The sequence below is a fragment of the Oncorhynchus clarkii genome, chromosome 16 (assembly GCF_045791955.1).
Source record: "Oncorhynchus clarkii lewisi isolate Uvic-CL-2024 chromosome 16, UVic_Ocla_1.0, whole genome shotgun sequence".
Taxonomy (NCBI): Eukaryota; Metazoa; Chordata; class Actinopteri; order Salmoniformes; family Salmonidae; genus Oncorhynchus; species Oncorhynchus clarkii.
In genome coordinates, this window is record NC_092162.1 from 19,839,800 (window position 1) to 19,857,205 (window position 17,406).

Sequence of the window (17,406 nt, forward strand, 5' to 3'; positions counted from 1 at the left end):
AGAACAATGATTCCAAGCACCACCCTCCTTTTGAAGCTTCAAGTCTGTTATTCTAACTCAATCAGCATGAGAGAGTGATCTCCAGCCTTGTCCTCATCAACACTCACACCTGTGTTAACGAGAGAATCGATGACATGATGTCAGCTGGTCCGTTTATGGCAGAGCTCAAATGCAGTGGATTTTTTTTTTGCGGGGGAGGGGGGGGGGGGGAATTCATTTCATTTGCAATTAATTGCAAGTCATCTGATCACTCTTCATAACATTATGGAGTATATGCACATTTCCATCATACAAACTGAGGCAGCAGACTTTGTGAAAATTAATATGTGTCTTTCAAAACTTTTGGCCACAATTGTACAATTGTGTGACTGTGCAAAACGTGTGTTTATATAAAGATATTCACCAAACGTCATCATAATACTTGTCTTCATCTGAAAATGCACTATATCTCAAAGAACCAAGAAATAACCAGTACATTGTATAGTTATTGCATAGGCTATTAAAGTGTACTTGTGAGTCCCATGAAAGCCCAAATGTGGTAAAAAAAAAAAATGCATTTACAATTCCTTATTTGAAAATCTCGGATTTTCATTGCGAATCAGAGCGCGGCATACCTCAATCATAGAAATATTTGCACTTTCATAATAACACTAGAGGAAAATGTTATGGATGTGACAGGGTCCCAAAAGACAGTTAGCAAATGACACTGCACTCCATTTCAAATGTACCAAATGACACTGCACTCCATGTGACAGATGTTATCACCTACTGAGTAACAGAAAACACTTAAGTGTATTTTTAAGATGAGGCTTTGTTTGGATCTAACACCCTTTAATCTGCCAGCACAGGCTCTATGAAACAGTACCCCGTCCCTATATTGTCCACCAATTGACACAGGGACTGAACAACTTGACCTGTAGCCACCCAAGTCTGGTCGTCCTTGGCTGGCAAGATGTACACAAATCGTTCCTCCTCAAGAACTGCATTTCAACAGCATCTGAGTCAGTCTATCTGTTACTAGTCCCACAAACTGCATGTACACACACACCAAACATTAGGAACACCTTCCTAATTAAGTTGCACTCCCCCTCTATAAAAGGCGTCGAAAGCGTTCCACAGGGATGCTGGCCCATGTTGTTCTTGATACAGACGGGAAACCGGTGCGCACCCAGCAGCGTTGCAGTTCTTAACACAAACCAGTGCGCCTGGCACCTACTACCATACCCCATTCAGAGACACATTTGTCTTGCCCATTCACCCTCAATGGCACACATACACAATTCATGTCTCAATTGTCTCAAGGCTTAAAATATCCTTTAACCTGTTTCCTCCCATTCATCTATACAGATTTTAAAGGTGATTTAACAAATTACATCAATAAGTGATAATGGCTTTCATCGAGAGTCACCTGGTCAGTGTGTCATGAAAGAGCAAGTGATCTTAATGTTTTGTAGACTCAGTGAATACCTCTAACCCTAGACTCAGTGATTGATACACTGATTTCATTCCCTTGTTTGAGCTAGCTGGACTCATTCCTTCTCTCTACTGTATCTTGACATATGTCATTTTGCTGATGTCTTTCCTATTTAGGGTTCGTCCTAATTTTTGTTACATGAAATAGTAAAAAGGTTTAATTAAAATATAAACTACCCCGGTGCAGGGTTTGCACTTTCATAGACATTTCTTGTCAGATCGTAAATCACCTCAGGCTTGACAGCTGCAGTTCACAAGCACCACGTGCAGGACAAACCACACAGATATTGTCAATGACAGGGTACCCTCAAGGAAGTAAACAAACTCAGCATGACCGGTGAAATTGTATGGATTTTTAAGAACTTAATTATGCAATGCTCCAGTTAGCAGAACAACATGATTGCAGTTCATATGATAACGTGAGTAGACCCAAAATAGATCACACACACGATAAAAATGGCCAGCTAGCTTGTTTGCAAACAAGCACACTTCGGAAGCAATAGAATGGGCATGAGCATTTGATCATGATCGCGTGATACAGTGTTGCAGACTAGTGAGTCATTGATCATGTCCGTTACGCTTAGAACGAGTAAGTTACTGACAGAGAAGGGAAACCAGTGATACATCACCTAAGCACTTGATTAAAGTTAGCTTTGCACAGAAAGTTTTTATACAATCATAATTGAAACGCGTCCACAATAACAACCTTTCCTCAAAAACGTTACGATTGTAACACTGCCTGTCCAAATCAGCGTTCTTTCTATACTAGCACTCAGACACATTAAAAAAATATTGTTTCATTAACCTTCCGACTTGGTCAGAAACACAGGGGGACAAATGATTACCAAAACAAATTATGTGAGCCATTGCCAAAAGCTATGAAATCTGGTTGACTGGAAAAAACGTATTTTGAGACTGTGTCCTACTTTGTAGTAACAATAACATTCAATTTGACAAATGTAGTCTTTAAATACACACATTCAAGGTAAATATGAATGTAGTTTAATTAGGAAATAAGCTATTTTGTTTTTTCATGCTCAGGTTGAACTTACAATTTAAAGCACAAAAAGGTAGGCCACCATTATGTCACCGTCTGAAATGTGCGGCCAAATAAATTTTTACCTGGCCAAATTCTTAAAATGGCCTGCAAAAACAACAAAAAATAAGTTTCACACTCCCCACTATTTGTTTCTGCAGTGAGGATTCACCACATTTAGATAATTATTTTTAACTTATCTGCAGAAAAACATTGTTTTAAACTCAAAAAGCAGTAGTAGCTGTATGCAAATCACAGCTGAACGGCTCTTTCACAGATGCGTTTCGGTTTCCCGACGTTCACCAAAAAGACCGTTCGACCCATCACTTAAAGCTGTTATTAACATAAAACACTGGCAGCAATTGATGTTTAAGTCTCAATGGAAAATACCAGTGTCCTTAAACTGGACATGGTCACCAATACAAAAAACAAATACAATTAATTATGGCACTGAAAATACAAATTTCAATAAGGTAATATGCTATATTGTTAAGACTTATGTAGGCACTCAATGCCAAACTAATACGCAAGCATTGTAACAAGTAGTCAGAGTAAAGACAGCACTGGAAGGGACGACTGGCGAGCCATTTCAGGAAGCTAAGATGACAATGCATGATCATTAAATGTCCTTGAGCTAATTCTAGTTAGTCTACGGAGTATCAACCAACTCTTTACAGTGTTTGTAGCTACCTTGGTAACTAGAGAACCAGTTCTGCTCTCCTGCTAGCTAGCTAACAGTACCAACTAGATACTTGTGTGTGTGTGTGTATGTGGACACCCCTTCCCTTCAAATTAGTGGATTCGGGTATTTGCTGACAGGTGTATAAAATCGAGCACAGATGCATGCAATCTCCATTGACAAACATTGGCAGTAGAATGGCCTTACTGAAGAGCTCAGTGCCTACCAATGTAGCACGTTATAAGATGCCACCTTCCCAACAAGTCTGCCCAGGCCAACTCTAAGTAATGTTATTTTCAAGTGGAAACATCTAGGAGCAACAACGGCTGAGCCGTGAAGTGGTAAGAGCACAAACTCACAGAATGGGACCCCCAAATGCAAAAGGGTGTACAAATCTGGAAGCAATGTCAGCACAATAACTGTTAGTTGGGAGCTTCATTAAATGGTTTTTCATGGCCGAGCAGCCGCACACAAGCCTAAGATCATTGTGCGTAATGCCAAGCGTCTGCTGGAGTGGTGGAATCAAGCTTCACCATCTGACAGTCTGACGGACAAATCTGGGTTTGGCGGATACCAGGACACTACCTGCCCCAATGCATAGCGCCAACTGTCAAGTTTGGTGGTGGAGGAATAATTATCTGGGGCTGTTTTTCAGTTCGGGCTAGGCCCCTTAGTTCCAGTGAAGGGAAAGCTTAATATACAGCATACAATGACGTGATTCCAACTTAGTGACAACAGCTTGAGGAAGGCCCTTTCCTGTTTCAGCATGACAATGCCCCATGCACAAAGCAAGGTCCATACAAAAATGGTTTGTCGAGATCAGTGGAAGAACTTGAATAGCTTGCACACAGCCCTGCCCTCAACTCCATCAAACACCTTCGGAATGAATTGGAACACCGACTGAGAGCCAGGGATAATCGCCCAACATCATAACCGACCACACTAATGCTATTGTGGCTGAATGGAAGTAAGTCCCCACAGCAATGTACCAACATGCTGTTATAGCGGGATGGACCATAACTCCATATTAACACGCATGATTTTGGAAGGAGATGTTTGACGAGCAGGTGTCCACATACGTTTGGTCATGTAGTGTACGTCGTTTGACGGCTGTCGGAATCTGGAGTTAACGTTAATAAACTAGTTAGCTAGTAGTCGTTTGCAGTCGGTCATAAAATATCCCTTTCACTACATTATACCATTCCATTTGCAGACTACCTAGTTAGGCGAACCCACAGACATTGAATTATTCACCATTGACACAAGAAACCCGGAGAAGGCTAGCTAACTCGGCTAACATTACCTTATCAGAGTCGAGGTCGGGGTCAGCCTGGCTCAGTCGGTACAGAAATGATTTCGGATCTCGGCACAGCGTCTGTCGTGTTGTTAAGAAATACGTTCCCCCCACGTTCAATCGAACCCATTTGGATGCCCCGTTACTGGTTGACTGGGTTTTTTCCCCGGTAGAATGAGTCAAACACCTCCGATAAACGGAACCACAACTATCGGAGCTGTTTTCTGCCATCCCCTCTTCTACGCCCTCCGGTATGACTGGGTGAGGCTGTTGACAGGAAGCTTTTCCTCTCCAGTAGGCTCCACGCCATTCACTGGGCTGCGTTCAGTACGAAAAAACGTAAAAGGTGCTGTTCTGAACGACCAGTTAAAAAAGAGGGGATGGGTTGTGGATTCAAAATGCACCGCTGCCCGTTAAATAAATCACTCATTGCTTCCAGACACAACATCCAAATGGCGCAAACGCACCTCATAGTCCCGGAGTATCAAACTCACCACGGCGAGCCGAAGCGTTTTTATTTTCAACCAAGACCTAGACTACCAAGTGAGGCGATTTCCTTACTAATTAGTGATCTTAATTCAATCAAGTACAAAGGTGGAGCGAAAACTTGCAGACAGTCAGGCCTTTGTGGAATGAGTTTGACAGTTTGTTCAAGACATGAGCAGCTATAAAAAGAACAGGTTCAAGAACGTGGGGCCGTGTCGTTCAGTACAAGCAGTTACGAAACGCAGCATACGTTTAATCGAACTGAATGCACCCCAGACGATACCACTCATTTTCCTCCATCTACTAGAGGCCTACCACACCACTTATAGCATAATATGCAGTGAGCAAAGGGCAGAAAAATGTCAAACGTATCTCTGAAATACATAACATTCCTATCAATGTACACAACATATTATTGAAATCAGGATACAGTAGACCTACTTACATTTCTACAGCTATGTTGGAATTTTAACACTTTCTTGCAAGCCTTTATATTGTATCAATTTAACACTATGCAGAAAACTGATGGACAGATGCATGACTGCTGAAACATTACAAATGTATTATGTCTGGTTGTAACAGAAGACAAGAGGCATGGTTTTATTGTATGCCTAAATCCCTACATGCTTTAATTACTGGACTACCAAGCATTACGTGGAAAATTCATCATTCAACTACTGACCTAGCGCACAAATAATCAGAGAGAGAATGAACAGATTCATTAAATTATCAGAAATATGATTAAATTACTGAGCAAATAGAAAATGTATATGATATAGTAAGAAAAAAAAGCTGTAAAATATTATAGTTTACAATAATTATTCACATTCAAAGGCTTTACATCTCAATACATACACAACATGGCCCCTGAACATGACTTCAATCCAAATATGATTCATATATTAGAATTTAAATAACACAGAATGAACTAGAGGCTAAACAATAGCCATCAAATAACCTTATACAAGAATAAAAATACAAAAACTGTATCCTAATATCATTGCATTTCTTGCTTCAGAGTTCAATAATACATTGTCTGTACATCACAGTTCTAGTCGGTTACAAACCAGGTAGAGTATTACATACAATGTAACCGACTGCCGCCCAACTTGATAAAAAAAAAAAAAAAAAGTCTAGCAAGAGAGCAAACACTTTCTATAGTGTTTCCTTACTTTAGAGAGATAGATACAGCAATTTCATCTCTTATTTGGATCAGATACCATTTAGCTGACATCAAAGCACGTTCAGCCCAAACCAGAGGCCCGCGGCTACTATTCACTCGCTCCAGTCACAAAAGGCAAATCAATCGCTTGATACATGGGCCATAATTGGGCCAGGTATCACGTTGTAGAAAAACCATAGGAACACTCCCAATGAACCTTGATAACCCAAACAAGGCAAAGCTGCCAACTTGCCCTGGGACTACAGCTTTACTGTGATTGCTTCCAAGAAATGATAGTATAGTATTATGGATGTAATGCTCTGTTGATGCTTTCCTTATCACCAAAGCTGTTCAACATGGTGGTCAGCATTAGATTTAGTTTTAAACAGGACATACTTAAGATGAACCGACAATCCCCACCCCCAAAAAACTAAAAGTATTCAAACCACAAAGAAAGCCAGTGAATGGTAAAGAACAGCCAAATAATTCAATAATATTAGCCATGGTTGCCAATGCAGTCAAAATACCCACCTTAACTTTAATAAAACTACGTCGCCAGTGCCCTGGGAGAGAAGCAGACAAAGCTGAGCTACAAAACTGGCCGTGCAGGAAAGCTAAGCAGGTCTTATGATAAGAGAGTACAAGCTAGTGGCATGTTCACCTACCCCGTATTGACAATGTAATGGATCTACTATTAGGGACTGTCCTCAGTCTCAGTCTACGGAGAACCAATGCTGAAGCAGAGCTACGCCTCACTTTGGGGACCAGCGATCCACTCCGAAACATTAACCTACAGACCCAAACTGAACTGCAATCATTAAGTACCAAGAGCCTTGAAAACCAATTAAAATATTATACTCTGTGGACAATGGGGGTCAGACTAAAAATATAGTTTATTTGGTTAGTGCCTGGTTGCAGTGCAATACTGAACCAGGCAATAGTCTGCTCTAAGTATGGAGTATGTGTGTGTGAAGTTCAGGTCTGATCACAGAGGCATACAATGTTGGATTAAGAACTGGGTTGAGTGTCATACTGTGTTGGGATAGGCTCTGGTATACAAGTGATGCTGGATTGTGTTTTATGGTTGAACAAGGAAACCAGTCCTTGCACTCAGGTGGTCCGAATGGTACCTTATGCCAGTGGAATTATACAGACAAGCCTGTCCTCTCCCTTTCCCTTGCAGAATATACAAGATGCCGATGTGCATGGAAGCAGTCACATCAACACATGGAAAAATGCATTTAGAAGCCTCACAGAGAGCACAAAGAACAAGCAAAGCAAACCTTAAATCCCATGGTCTTTTTTTCTCCCTATTGGTTCTGCTTATTTCAGAGAAGGAAAATAAACAAGGTCTAGATGCCATAGATGCTAGCGTCTCTAAAATAGTTTTTTTTTAATTATTTTTTTTTACATTGCTGTGAAGGGCACTCAGGAGGGTGTCACTCTGCTCCGTGATCGGCCTCAGGGCTAGGAGGAAGGAGTGGCGCAGGAGGAACTGCTCTCCTATAGGCCAAGATTTTGGTGCTTGTGATAGATCTTTCTCCACACTTCCTGGATCTTCTTACACCACTTGTCTGCATTTCCACTCGGGTCCATCAGATAGTATGTTCGATTGGGCTGTAAATAAATGCCAACAAAGATCAAATTTAAAAAAAACATTAAAAGCTGAGAAAGTCAATATAGTTAGAAGAGACCAGAGTTTGTGTTCATGTCAGTTTGAAGCTACAAACTGTTGCTTTTTGCCAGTATACTTTTTTCTACAGTCATTACAGTGTCGTCAATAAGTGTTAATTACAGTTAACATTTACCGTGTGGACAAAGAAGGTCTTAAAGTTCTTGGCCTCTGGACGCAGCTCAGGGGACCAGGGGATCTCCCCCTTCAGGACCTTGTTGACAGGGTCCACGTAGTACAGGTGTGGCCCTTCAGTGAGGAGCAGTTGTCTCCGTCGAGCAAACAGGCCCTGCAATGGAATCATGAGACATGGCATGAGATCACCACCAGAGGGGGCTAGTTCTAAGAGAGTGGCATTACACACCAGAGGTGGTATTCCCCTTCGCTGCTGACCTAGAATCAGCTTTCTCCAGCTCAAACAAGTGAAACTACACACAAACACTGCTCCTCATTGTCAACAACTAAACATTTGGTAAGTTCAAAGTGATACTCTTATGAACTTACATACTATGAAAACTCTGGAGATGTGATGTAAAAATTTGGCTTCCACTCACCTTTCGTTTATCCACTGGGCCCATTTTCAGGATCAAATTATTCTCAACAAACTGGTGCCTGCGTAAGCCAGTAATAGTAAGGGTTACGAGCAAGTACTTCCAAGCAAAGCTAAGCACTGTAAACAAAAGTTCTTACAACACACTTCAAACTATCAATGTACATTCCAACGTCAAATGTTCATGGTCAAACCGAATTTAAAAAAATAATAATTGCAATGAGAGAGTTCCTCAGAGTGGGGCTCACCAGGGGTTTCCACTCGTCTGTTTGTCCAGCAGCAGCTGCTTCTCCTCCTCGGAGAACAGCAGGTCCAGCTCAAACGAGTTGTTGTCCAGGTCATGGATGTACTGCTCGATGTTGCTGCTGGACCTCTGCGGCACTGGGGGAATAGTCTCAGGCGTGGAGAGCGAGTGGGACGAGCTGGACTGGGCCACCTGCATGCTGCTGAACTGGCTCAGGAGGTCGTCATACTGGGGAAATACAGGAGATGAGGGCAGAAGATGGTTAGTTGGATTATTGCATGGGCTTTTGCATGGCACAAAGATATAGATCCTATGAATTAACAGGATTCTTGAAAAATCACTACAAGCCAATATGACACGGTGGCCAAGTTTCATGTTGCCAAGTTCTAAGTATGGGTGGAAGTGTCTCACGTTTCCATAGCAGTCCTCATCATCCTCAGACATGGCTGGCAGGTAGGGCGTGAGCTTGGGTGGCGTCTGCACATGGAGGTCTCCCCAGGAGATGGTCTCGAAGAACGGGTGTCCCCTCAGGGGGTCGTACCCTCCCATCTCCTCGCAACCGATTCTCTTGGAGGGGTCCAGCGACTGAGAGAAACAGAATCGCATTAATATACACAAACACACTGATCCATAGCCTTCTAATCTTACTACAATTTATTAATCCAGTCTGTGGATAATCGAGAGATTCACCATAACATGTTGTAGAATCCTGTACTACAGTGCTCATATTACAGAAATACTTTATATATTGAATATATTGATGAAAACAAGACCTACCAAAAGCTGTTCAACAAGATCTTTCGCTTTGGGGAAGAACTTCTCCGGAAATTCATACTCCAGCTTGATTATCTTCTGGAATATTAGGTACTCGTTTCTGGTCGGAAGTAAGCACAGAAGGACAGTTTGTGAAGTAGAAGTAAAACATAATATCCAGATGAGGTTATCACAAGTTTAGTACTAGCCTAAAACAAAAAAAGGTGAGAGAGGCCACAAGCAGACATCGTGCTCTACTTACCCAGCTCTGAAGGGTGGTAGCCCAGCCACCAGCTGATAGACTATGCATCCCAAGGCCCAGAGGTCAGAGCTGAAACACACAACCAGTTGATATCAATATGATATCCTATCGGAAAAGGACAGACATTCACTAACTGCATGGGAAAACAATGCATTGGCACAACACTGAAAAGGAGTAGAAGAAAACCAAGTGAGTTATGAAGAGGTACTCCATGCTCGAATCCCAGTTACCTCTTGCAAGCAGATTTCTCTGTCAGCAGCTCTGGAGACACATACTGCGCAGTTCCTACAAAGGAGTTCGCTCTCGCTGCAAAACAATAAGAGGATGTGACTGATCAAAACTGTAACGAGATCAAATTTGGGTATTAAACTAAAAACATCAAATAAGGGAATGTTCAGGGAGGAATAAATTGCAATTATTGCTTCCTGTTGATAAACATCTACCTTGTTTGCTATCGGAAGATAATTGCTTCGCTGTTCCAAAGTCTGTTATTTGGATGTGCATGTCTTCGCTCAGTAAAATATTCTCAGGTTTAAGGTCTCTGAAAGACAAAATAAGCAAATGTGAGGGAACCTAGTCAACCTACATTTTCAGTAACAGAATATGGCATAGCAAGAAGGGCTCATTTGTGTTAAGTGGCAGCAAGTTTACAAGTCTAGTTATTCATACAAATATTGTAAATGTCATGTTAAAATGTATTATATAAATTGAACTAGAATATCCTGTAACATATGACAGGCTTACCGGTTCAGACATTTCCTACCTGTGAATAATCCCCTTCTCATGCAAATATTCTAGTGCGCAAACAATTTCCGCCGAGTAGAATCTAGTACAGGTCTCATCAAAAGAACCGATTTTGCGAATATATTTCAAAAGCTCTCCATTCTTAGCATAGCTAAGGCCAAAATCTGATAGCAAGTTGTTAAGGAAAATTACACGTCAAAGGAACACAAACAAGAGACAAAACATTTTAATCATACAGACAAGATAAGTTGCTAAGCAAGTGGGTGATGCAGCCAGGCTCCGAGTCATCGTGGTCTCGTCTTATTAAAGGATACACAACTTTTCATCATCTTGAAATGTAAAGTAGAGTTTGACAAAGAATGGGTGATCTAGGTTTGACATCACATCCCTTTCTCTTTTCACGTACTGTGCCTTGTTCTCCTTCATAATATGCCGCTTCTCCAAAATTTTTACTGGAAGAGAGAAAAGTTAGGAGTGAAGTTGAGGGTAAATAGCAGAAAAGAAAACACGATAAACAGAAACTTTGCACGTCTGACAATCCTTAACCTGAGAAAATACCATTGAAGAGAAACAGGTATTGCACATGGAAGCGGAGTTCGACGTGAATGCCTACATTTCAACTTACTTGCATATTCTTTTGCCGTTGCCTGTTCTCTTGCAAGGACAACCTAGAGAAAAAAATATACAATGTTTGAAGAAAATATATTTCTACAACTAAAGCAGTAGACCACTTCATCACCATAGTAAATGAGGTGCCAGGCTAATTTAAAATCCATTGAAACTACTCAGCCATTCCTTTACAATAAACATTAATTCAAGTTGAGTCACTGGAGTATATGACTACAAAAACGCTTGCGTGTAACACCATCTATCTGAGACTAATTCGTAAGTAAAAATGGAATGCAGGCTACATACGGTTGAGAACGAGCCCTCTCCTAGTATCTTGCCGAATTTGAAGTCCTCTGGCCTCTTTTTGCGCGGCTGGGGGGCCTGCCGGAGCTCGGAGCCCTGGCTGGTAGGCTTGCCCGGAGCCCGGGACTCAGAGGTGGGGCCATCCATGCTAGGACAGTGGCTGCTACTTGCGCCTGGGATACCAAGTGGCGAGCAGGAGTCGGGCTGATTTCTTACCATTGATGGATGTGGGCAGGAACAGATGACAACGCTGGATTGAATGGGCACAACATCATACTGTAAGGTAGAGGAGAATAGGGCGACATTAGGTGACTTACCCACAGCATAGGCATGATTGTCTGTCTAGACTTGGGGCCATCTAAACCATCAAGTTTTTTGCTCAATCATTCTCAGTTATGTGAATGATTGAGGACAACAACCAACCGAGCCACTGCCTGTTCACCCCGCTATCATCCAGAAGGCGAGGTCAGTACAGGTGCATCAAAACTGTGACCGAGAGACTGAAAAACAGCTTCTATCGCAAGGCCATCCGACTGTTAAATAGCCATCACCAACACATTAGAGGCTGTTGCCCTATATACATACACTTGAAATCACTGGCCACTTCAATAATGGAACACCGGTCACTGTAATGTTTACATATTTTGCATTACTCATCTCATATGTATATACTGTATCTTAGTCTATGCCGATCTGACATTGCTCATCCAAATATTTATATATTCTTAATTCCATTCCTTTACTTAGATGTGTGTATTGTGAAATTGTTAGATATTACTGCACTGTTGGGAGCTAGAAACAAGCATTTCGCTATACCAGCAATAACATCTGCTAAACACGTATGTGACCAATCAAATTTGATGTTTAATGTCGTCTCAAACACACCAATAGCGTTTTCCTGCCGAGAGTACTTGTGAAGACAGTGCAAACGGATTTTATATGTATAAATGCTTGAAAATGTCAGAAGTCAGATGTCAACAGTGTAGTGAACAATCGGTAGATGAATGGGAAATCCACATTCGGTGCGATGTGTGTAGTGTAAAGGGTTATGTGGATAGGGCTAAATTGAAATGTTTCTAACAGAAGAAATATTGAAAGCAGATGCATAACCATGGTAGCAAATAAATGGGAACAGTTTAGAGATTATGGAAAAAATGTGACTAATAGTGAGTACACAACCGTTCACCTGATAAGACTCAATCCAAACATTACAATTGATTTTATGTGCATTTTACATTTGACTGTACTTTTTGCCACATTTGTTGATAACGAAATCTGAAAATACACTGGATACTAGAGGTCGACCGATTATGATTTTTCAACGCCGATACCGATTAAAATCGGCTGATTTTTAAAAATGTATTTGTAATAATGACAATTACAACAATACTGAATTAACACTTATTTTAATATAATATATCAATCAAATCAATTTAGCCTCAAATAAATAATGAAACATGTTCAATTTGGTTTAAATAATGCAAAAACAAAGTGCAATATGTGCCATGTAAAAAAAGCTAACGTTTAAGTTCCTTGCTCAGAACATGAGAACATATAAAGCTGGTGGTTCTTTTTAACATGAGTCTTGAATATTCCCAGGTAAGAAGTTTTAGGTTGTAGTTATTATAGGACAATTTCTCTCTATACCATTTGTATTTCATTAACATTTGACTAATGGATGTTCGTATAGGCACTTTAGTATTGCCAGTGTAACAGTATAGCTTCAGTACCTCTCCTCGCTCCTACCTGGGCTCGAACCAGGAACACAATGACAACAGCCACCCTCAAAGCAGCATTACCCATCGCTCCACAAAAGCAGGTGGAACAACATCTCCAAGTCTCAGAGTGAGCGATGTTTGAAACGATATTAGCGCGCACCCCACTAACTAGCTAGCCATTTCACATCGGTTACACAAGCCTAATCTTGGGAGTTGACAGGCTTGAAGTCATAAACAGCTGCTGGCAAACGCACAAAAGTGATGTTTGAATGAATGCTTTCGTGCCTGCTGGTGCCTACCATCGCTCAGTCAGACTGCTCTATCAAATCATAGACTTAATTATCACATAATAACACACAGAAATACAAGCCTTAGGTCATTAATATGGTCAAATCCGAAAACTATCCTCTCGAAAACAAGATGAAGTTAACTAGTGATTATGATTGTTTTTTATAAGATAAGTTTAATGCTAGCTAGCAACTTACCTTGGCTTACTGCATTCGCGTAACAGGCAGTCTCCTTGTGGAGTGCAATGAGAGGCAGGTGGTTAGAGCGTTGGACTAGTTAACTAAGGTTGCAAGATTGAATCCCTGACAAGGTAAAAATCTGTCGTTCTGCCCCTGAACGAGGTAGATAACCCACCATTCCTAGGCCGTCATTGAAAATAAGAATGTGTTCTTAACTGACTTGCTTAGTTAAATAAAGATGAAATAAAGGTGTAAAAAAATTAAATTTAAATTAAATAAAATAAATTTTAAAACTGACTATTCGGTGTCCAAAAATACCGATTTCCGATTGTTATGAAAACTTGAAGTCAGCCCTAATTAAATCGGCCATTCCGATTAATCGGTCAACCTCTACTGGATACATTCAGTAACATGATAAGAATAATGCGATCATAGCTGTGCCATTGAGGAACTAGAGCATGCACACTTGTTTTGTTTGGAACATAGCCCTGTATCCCCTACATCACACAATTAATGTTGTTAACACAATCCAAAAACAGTCCAGTAGAAATCGCAATCTGGGTAAGGTGGGCATCATTTGAAAGCTAGTAATACCGCCAACATTAGAAAATAGGATCTTACATTGTTAGGCTGTCACAAGGCAATTCATAGAGGCAGATTGTAATTGTGGTGCGCATAGAATGGAGTCATGAGGTCATTCAGATGCGTGGTCAAATTTTCTTCACAATACAGCAAACAGACTCATTCTGTTCAGAATGACCCAAGGTATAAAGCCATGTCATCTTTTAACAGTACATCAAACGTAGTGATCATAAACGTTGACACTGTATATTACATGAGTTTTATGATATAGAAATGTGAAATGCACATTTGGACTCAAGGGTGTTTGGCTTGCTTGTATGACAAAGGCACTTATTATCCTCAACCTCTCATCATTCCAAATACATCAACTCCTCTTAATTAACAGCATTTCCCTCACTCAGACAAAAAACTATTACAACCGTTTCCAATAAGCAGGGGGGATGGAGGAAACTTCTTGCGGTGTGCAGCACTCAAGTTCAGAACGGCTGTCAGTCAAAACCCATACAGCGCTGTGAAGCGCAGACCCTGAGCTCTGAAGTCCTGTATAGCATATCTTACTGTACAGCCAATTTAGGCACACAGCCATTTTCAAACTGTATATGGGTAGGAGTGTAAAGGGCTACGCTATGCCATGTTCAGTTACAGTTCTTTAAGAGTGTAGGTGTGAAAAAACAGCTCAATCTCTGTTCTCTGGAGGGTCTGAGGGCCCCATAAGGAGGCAGGCTAACTCAACCTAGACATGTGCAGGAAAGCACACTGTACTAAACTGTCGACATGTGCATGAGGGAATCTAATAAAGACATGTTAATTTGGGGCGGCAGGGTAGCTTAGTGGTTAGAGCATTGGACTAGTAACCGGAAGGTTGCAAGTTCAAATCCCCGAGCTAACAAGGTACAAACCTGCCGTTCTGCCCCTGAACAGGCAGTTAACCCACTGGTTCCTAGGCCGTCATTGAAAATAAGAATTTGTTCTTAACTGACTTTCCTAGTTAAATAAAGGTAAAAAAAATAATAATAATCACCACTGTCAGGGGACAGTATTTCCTTTGCACTTTTGAGTCATGTGTTGTTTCTATACATTTTGTCATGTCTGGGAGACAGGTTGGCTAGGTGTTTGAAAATAAGGATAGCTGGCAGGGCTCCAAGCCTGGCAGGGCTCCAAGCCCAAGTCTGAGCACAGGTGAAGAGCATTATGTTCTATTTACAACCTTGGGCTCGTTCCACTCAAGACATGCTTAGTTGAGGATGAGGCAAAACTTCAAGGCAACAAAAAAATGACAATATAACGTAGACATTCTTGAATCATCTAGCTATTTAGGTCATCATGATCAGTAAGTGACCTCATACCTTATGCTCACTATGGGACAATTTAATCACATGGGGTGGAGCTTTATCTAGTTGACAAGACAATGTGAAGTAGATAAACTCCTGACCCAACCCTTTCCCTGGAGGAAAAATCCCACTTACGTCCTCCAGTGAGAGACGTCAAATGGTCGACACCAAATGCTTATACGATGAAATTCATGACAATATATATATATTTTTATTGACTGGTGCTCAAAAAACAATTATCATGTGGTGCATTTTCCTAAGCAAATAGCTAACTAGCATCCCGCCTATCATCCTGTCATTAACTAGCTAGCTAATCTTAAACAAATTAGCATTGGATAACAGTTTGCGAATGTGAGCGAGGACGCCCAACGGTTGTTTCTTTTAGTAAGCAAGCATCACGAATGTTCAGGATCTTTAAAATGGCAAACATACAAGCACTATCTAAAGACCTATCACCGGCCAAATGAAAAGCTTTAGATTTGATAAATATCCAAATCCAAAATTGTAAACCGAGTTAACATGCGAACGTTAGCTTGCTACCCAGTATAGGCTGGGAAATTAGAAGCTAGCTAGCTTTTTCAGCTAGTTAGGCAGTTTATCAAAAGGGAGACATTTATTATTATTATTATTAGTCTAACACGGACAAATGAAATTGCGAACGAGCCGCTACTGTAGCTCGTCGACCGCGACACACAACAAGGTGTGGCCAGATTGGTTCCTTATCCATCGGCGAACTACCTAACGTTACATCGTATTGATTCGGTTATGCAGCTAGGATACGACATTACATGGGTCTCAGTCTGCTAACGTAACCAACTAGTTTGTTAGCATCATCGGCTAATTCTAGAGCTGACGCTTCAAGTATCAACAAGTTAGCGTCCTACCTAATTAACTAGTGGTAGTAAATTGACACAGCTATCTAGATATCAAGTTACTTTCCAAATAGCTAACGTTAGCCCTTGCCCACTAGCGGTATAGCTAACGTTAGCCATTTTAAAATCTAAATATTGAAAACATGAACTAGTTCGCAATCCCTTTGCTTTGCTTGGTAGCAACGGTTAGCAAAGTTACTGTGTTGGATAGTCAACCGCCAAGTTGGCTGGCTGGCTAGCAACCTGGAATTCAACTCACTTACGTTAGCTAAAAGTAAAGCGAGCTAGCATGCTGGCAGGATAACTTCATTGACAAACTAGCTAATTTAGCCAAAATAGCCGAAAGTATCTACGTAGTCGTTAACGTTACCACATTTCAAACAATGTAAAATTACCTAACTATAACGTTAAGTTAATGTTTATATTTGCTAACAAAACCAACATAGTAATAGTAATCAAGCTGTTAGTCAAACAAGCTCCGTGAACTTGAAGTGAAAAAAAGGTTTGGAAACGTTAGCTGGGTACCCCAAAGGGATGGACCGCGTCTTGTACCGTTAGTTACTATTTGTCCCACTACAATTTGTCAAACCGAGAAGATTTAATCAAGCTAGCTAACGTTAGCAGTATTTCATTAAAACGGCAATTTTCGTCCTCATGCTAGGTTAGCCAATGCAGCCCATTGGCACTGGAATCCGTGAAAATGGATTGGCAAAACTAGATAGAATAAGGACGAAAAAAGCAGTTAAAGCGACCATTTCCATCCATACATTGGGGCACGTTTTCAAACCATTTCACTAGAAGTTCACCAAGGTGCAAATATATTGGCATATTGTCGTTTCGACTATTCCTTGTAACTGGTCGAAATGTTTTGGTTAGCTAGTCAGAGGTCCTCGTACTGCTGCGCTGTTTTAAATGAGGGCCTAACACATCGAAAAGGTTGTCAAACTGCCGCCAAACAATACATCTTGAGCAACGGCTTCGAATTGAAATTCGGATGAAAGAGCCAATACTCACTATTTGACTTGTAGCTCTTGCCATGGAAGTTTTCCGCTAGTATTTATTTGGGAAAAAAATGATTACAGAACCTCCATTAATGGCTGCCTCTGCACCTTCATTTTTCCAGCTGTGACGTCGTTCCACAACAATGTTACCGCAAAGACAGAAGATGA

General features: G+C 40.9%; 2 protein-coding genes across 5 annotated transcripts in view; both read right to left on the reverse strand.

The window, feature by feature from the left end:
• LOC139368145 (potassium channel tetramerization domain containing 5b) overlaps positions 1 to 4,778 on the reverse strand; it is a 35,215-nt gene extending 30,437 nt beyond the window's left edge. For 3 of the 4 annotated variants that reach the window (XM_071106741.1, XM_071106740.1, XM_071106738.1), the window contains exon 1: positions 4,492 to 4,764. In XM_071106741.1, coding sequence (XP_070962842.1) covers positions 4,492 to 4,713 — 222 coding nt within the window. In that variant the 5' untranslated portion in view covers positions 4,714 to 4,764. Of the gene's footprint in view, positions 1 to 4,491 lie in introns of all 4 variants that reach the window. The other variant, XM_071106739.1, reaches the window with a different exon arrangement.
• Positions 4,779 to 5,513: 735 nt separating this feature from the next.
• LOC139368146 (3-phosphoinositide dependent protein kinase 1b) lies at positions 5,514 to 17,391 on the reverse strand. Its single transcript, XM_071106742.1, has 14 exons — positions 17,252 to 17,391; positions 11,271 to 11,543; positions 10,981 to 11,023; positions 10,670 to 10,807; positions 10,375 to 10,519; positions 10,055 to 10,152; positions 9,842 to 9,917; positions 9,612 to 9,680; positions 9,374 to 9,470; positions 9,008 to 9,181; positions 8,601 to 8,824; positions 8,357 to 8,414; positions 7,939 to 8,091; positions 5,514 to 7,747 (listed from the first exon to the last, which is right to left on the reverse strand). The coding sequence occupies exons 1-14, from the start codon at positions 17,273 to 17,275 to the stop codon at positions 7,634 to 7,636; spliced, it is 1,686 nt and encodes a 561-aa protein (XP_070962843.1). The 5' UTR covers positions 17,276 to 17,391; the 3' UTR covers positions 5,514 to 7,633.
• Between the last annotated feature and the right edge of the window lie 15 nt (positions 17,392 to 17,406).

Excerpts from the sequence above, each read along its gene's own strand:
- LOC139368146 (XM_071106742.1), bottom strand. The coding sequence starts at position 17,275 with ATGGCAAGAGCTACAAGTCAAATA. Across the intron at positions 8,415-8,600 it reads CAGACGAGTGGAAACCCCTG|GCACCAGTTTGTTGAGAATA; the intron begins GTGAGCCCCACT and ends TGGCTTACGCAG. Across the intron at positions 8,092-8,356 it reads GCCCAGTGGATAAACGAAAG|GGCCTGTTTGCTCGACGGAG; the intron begins GTGAGTGGAAGC and ends ATTCCATTGCAG.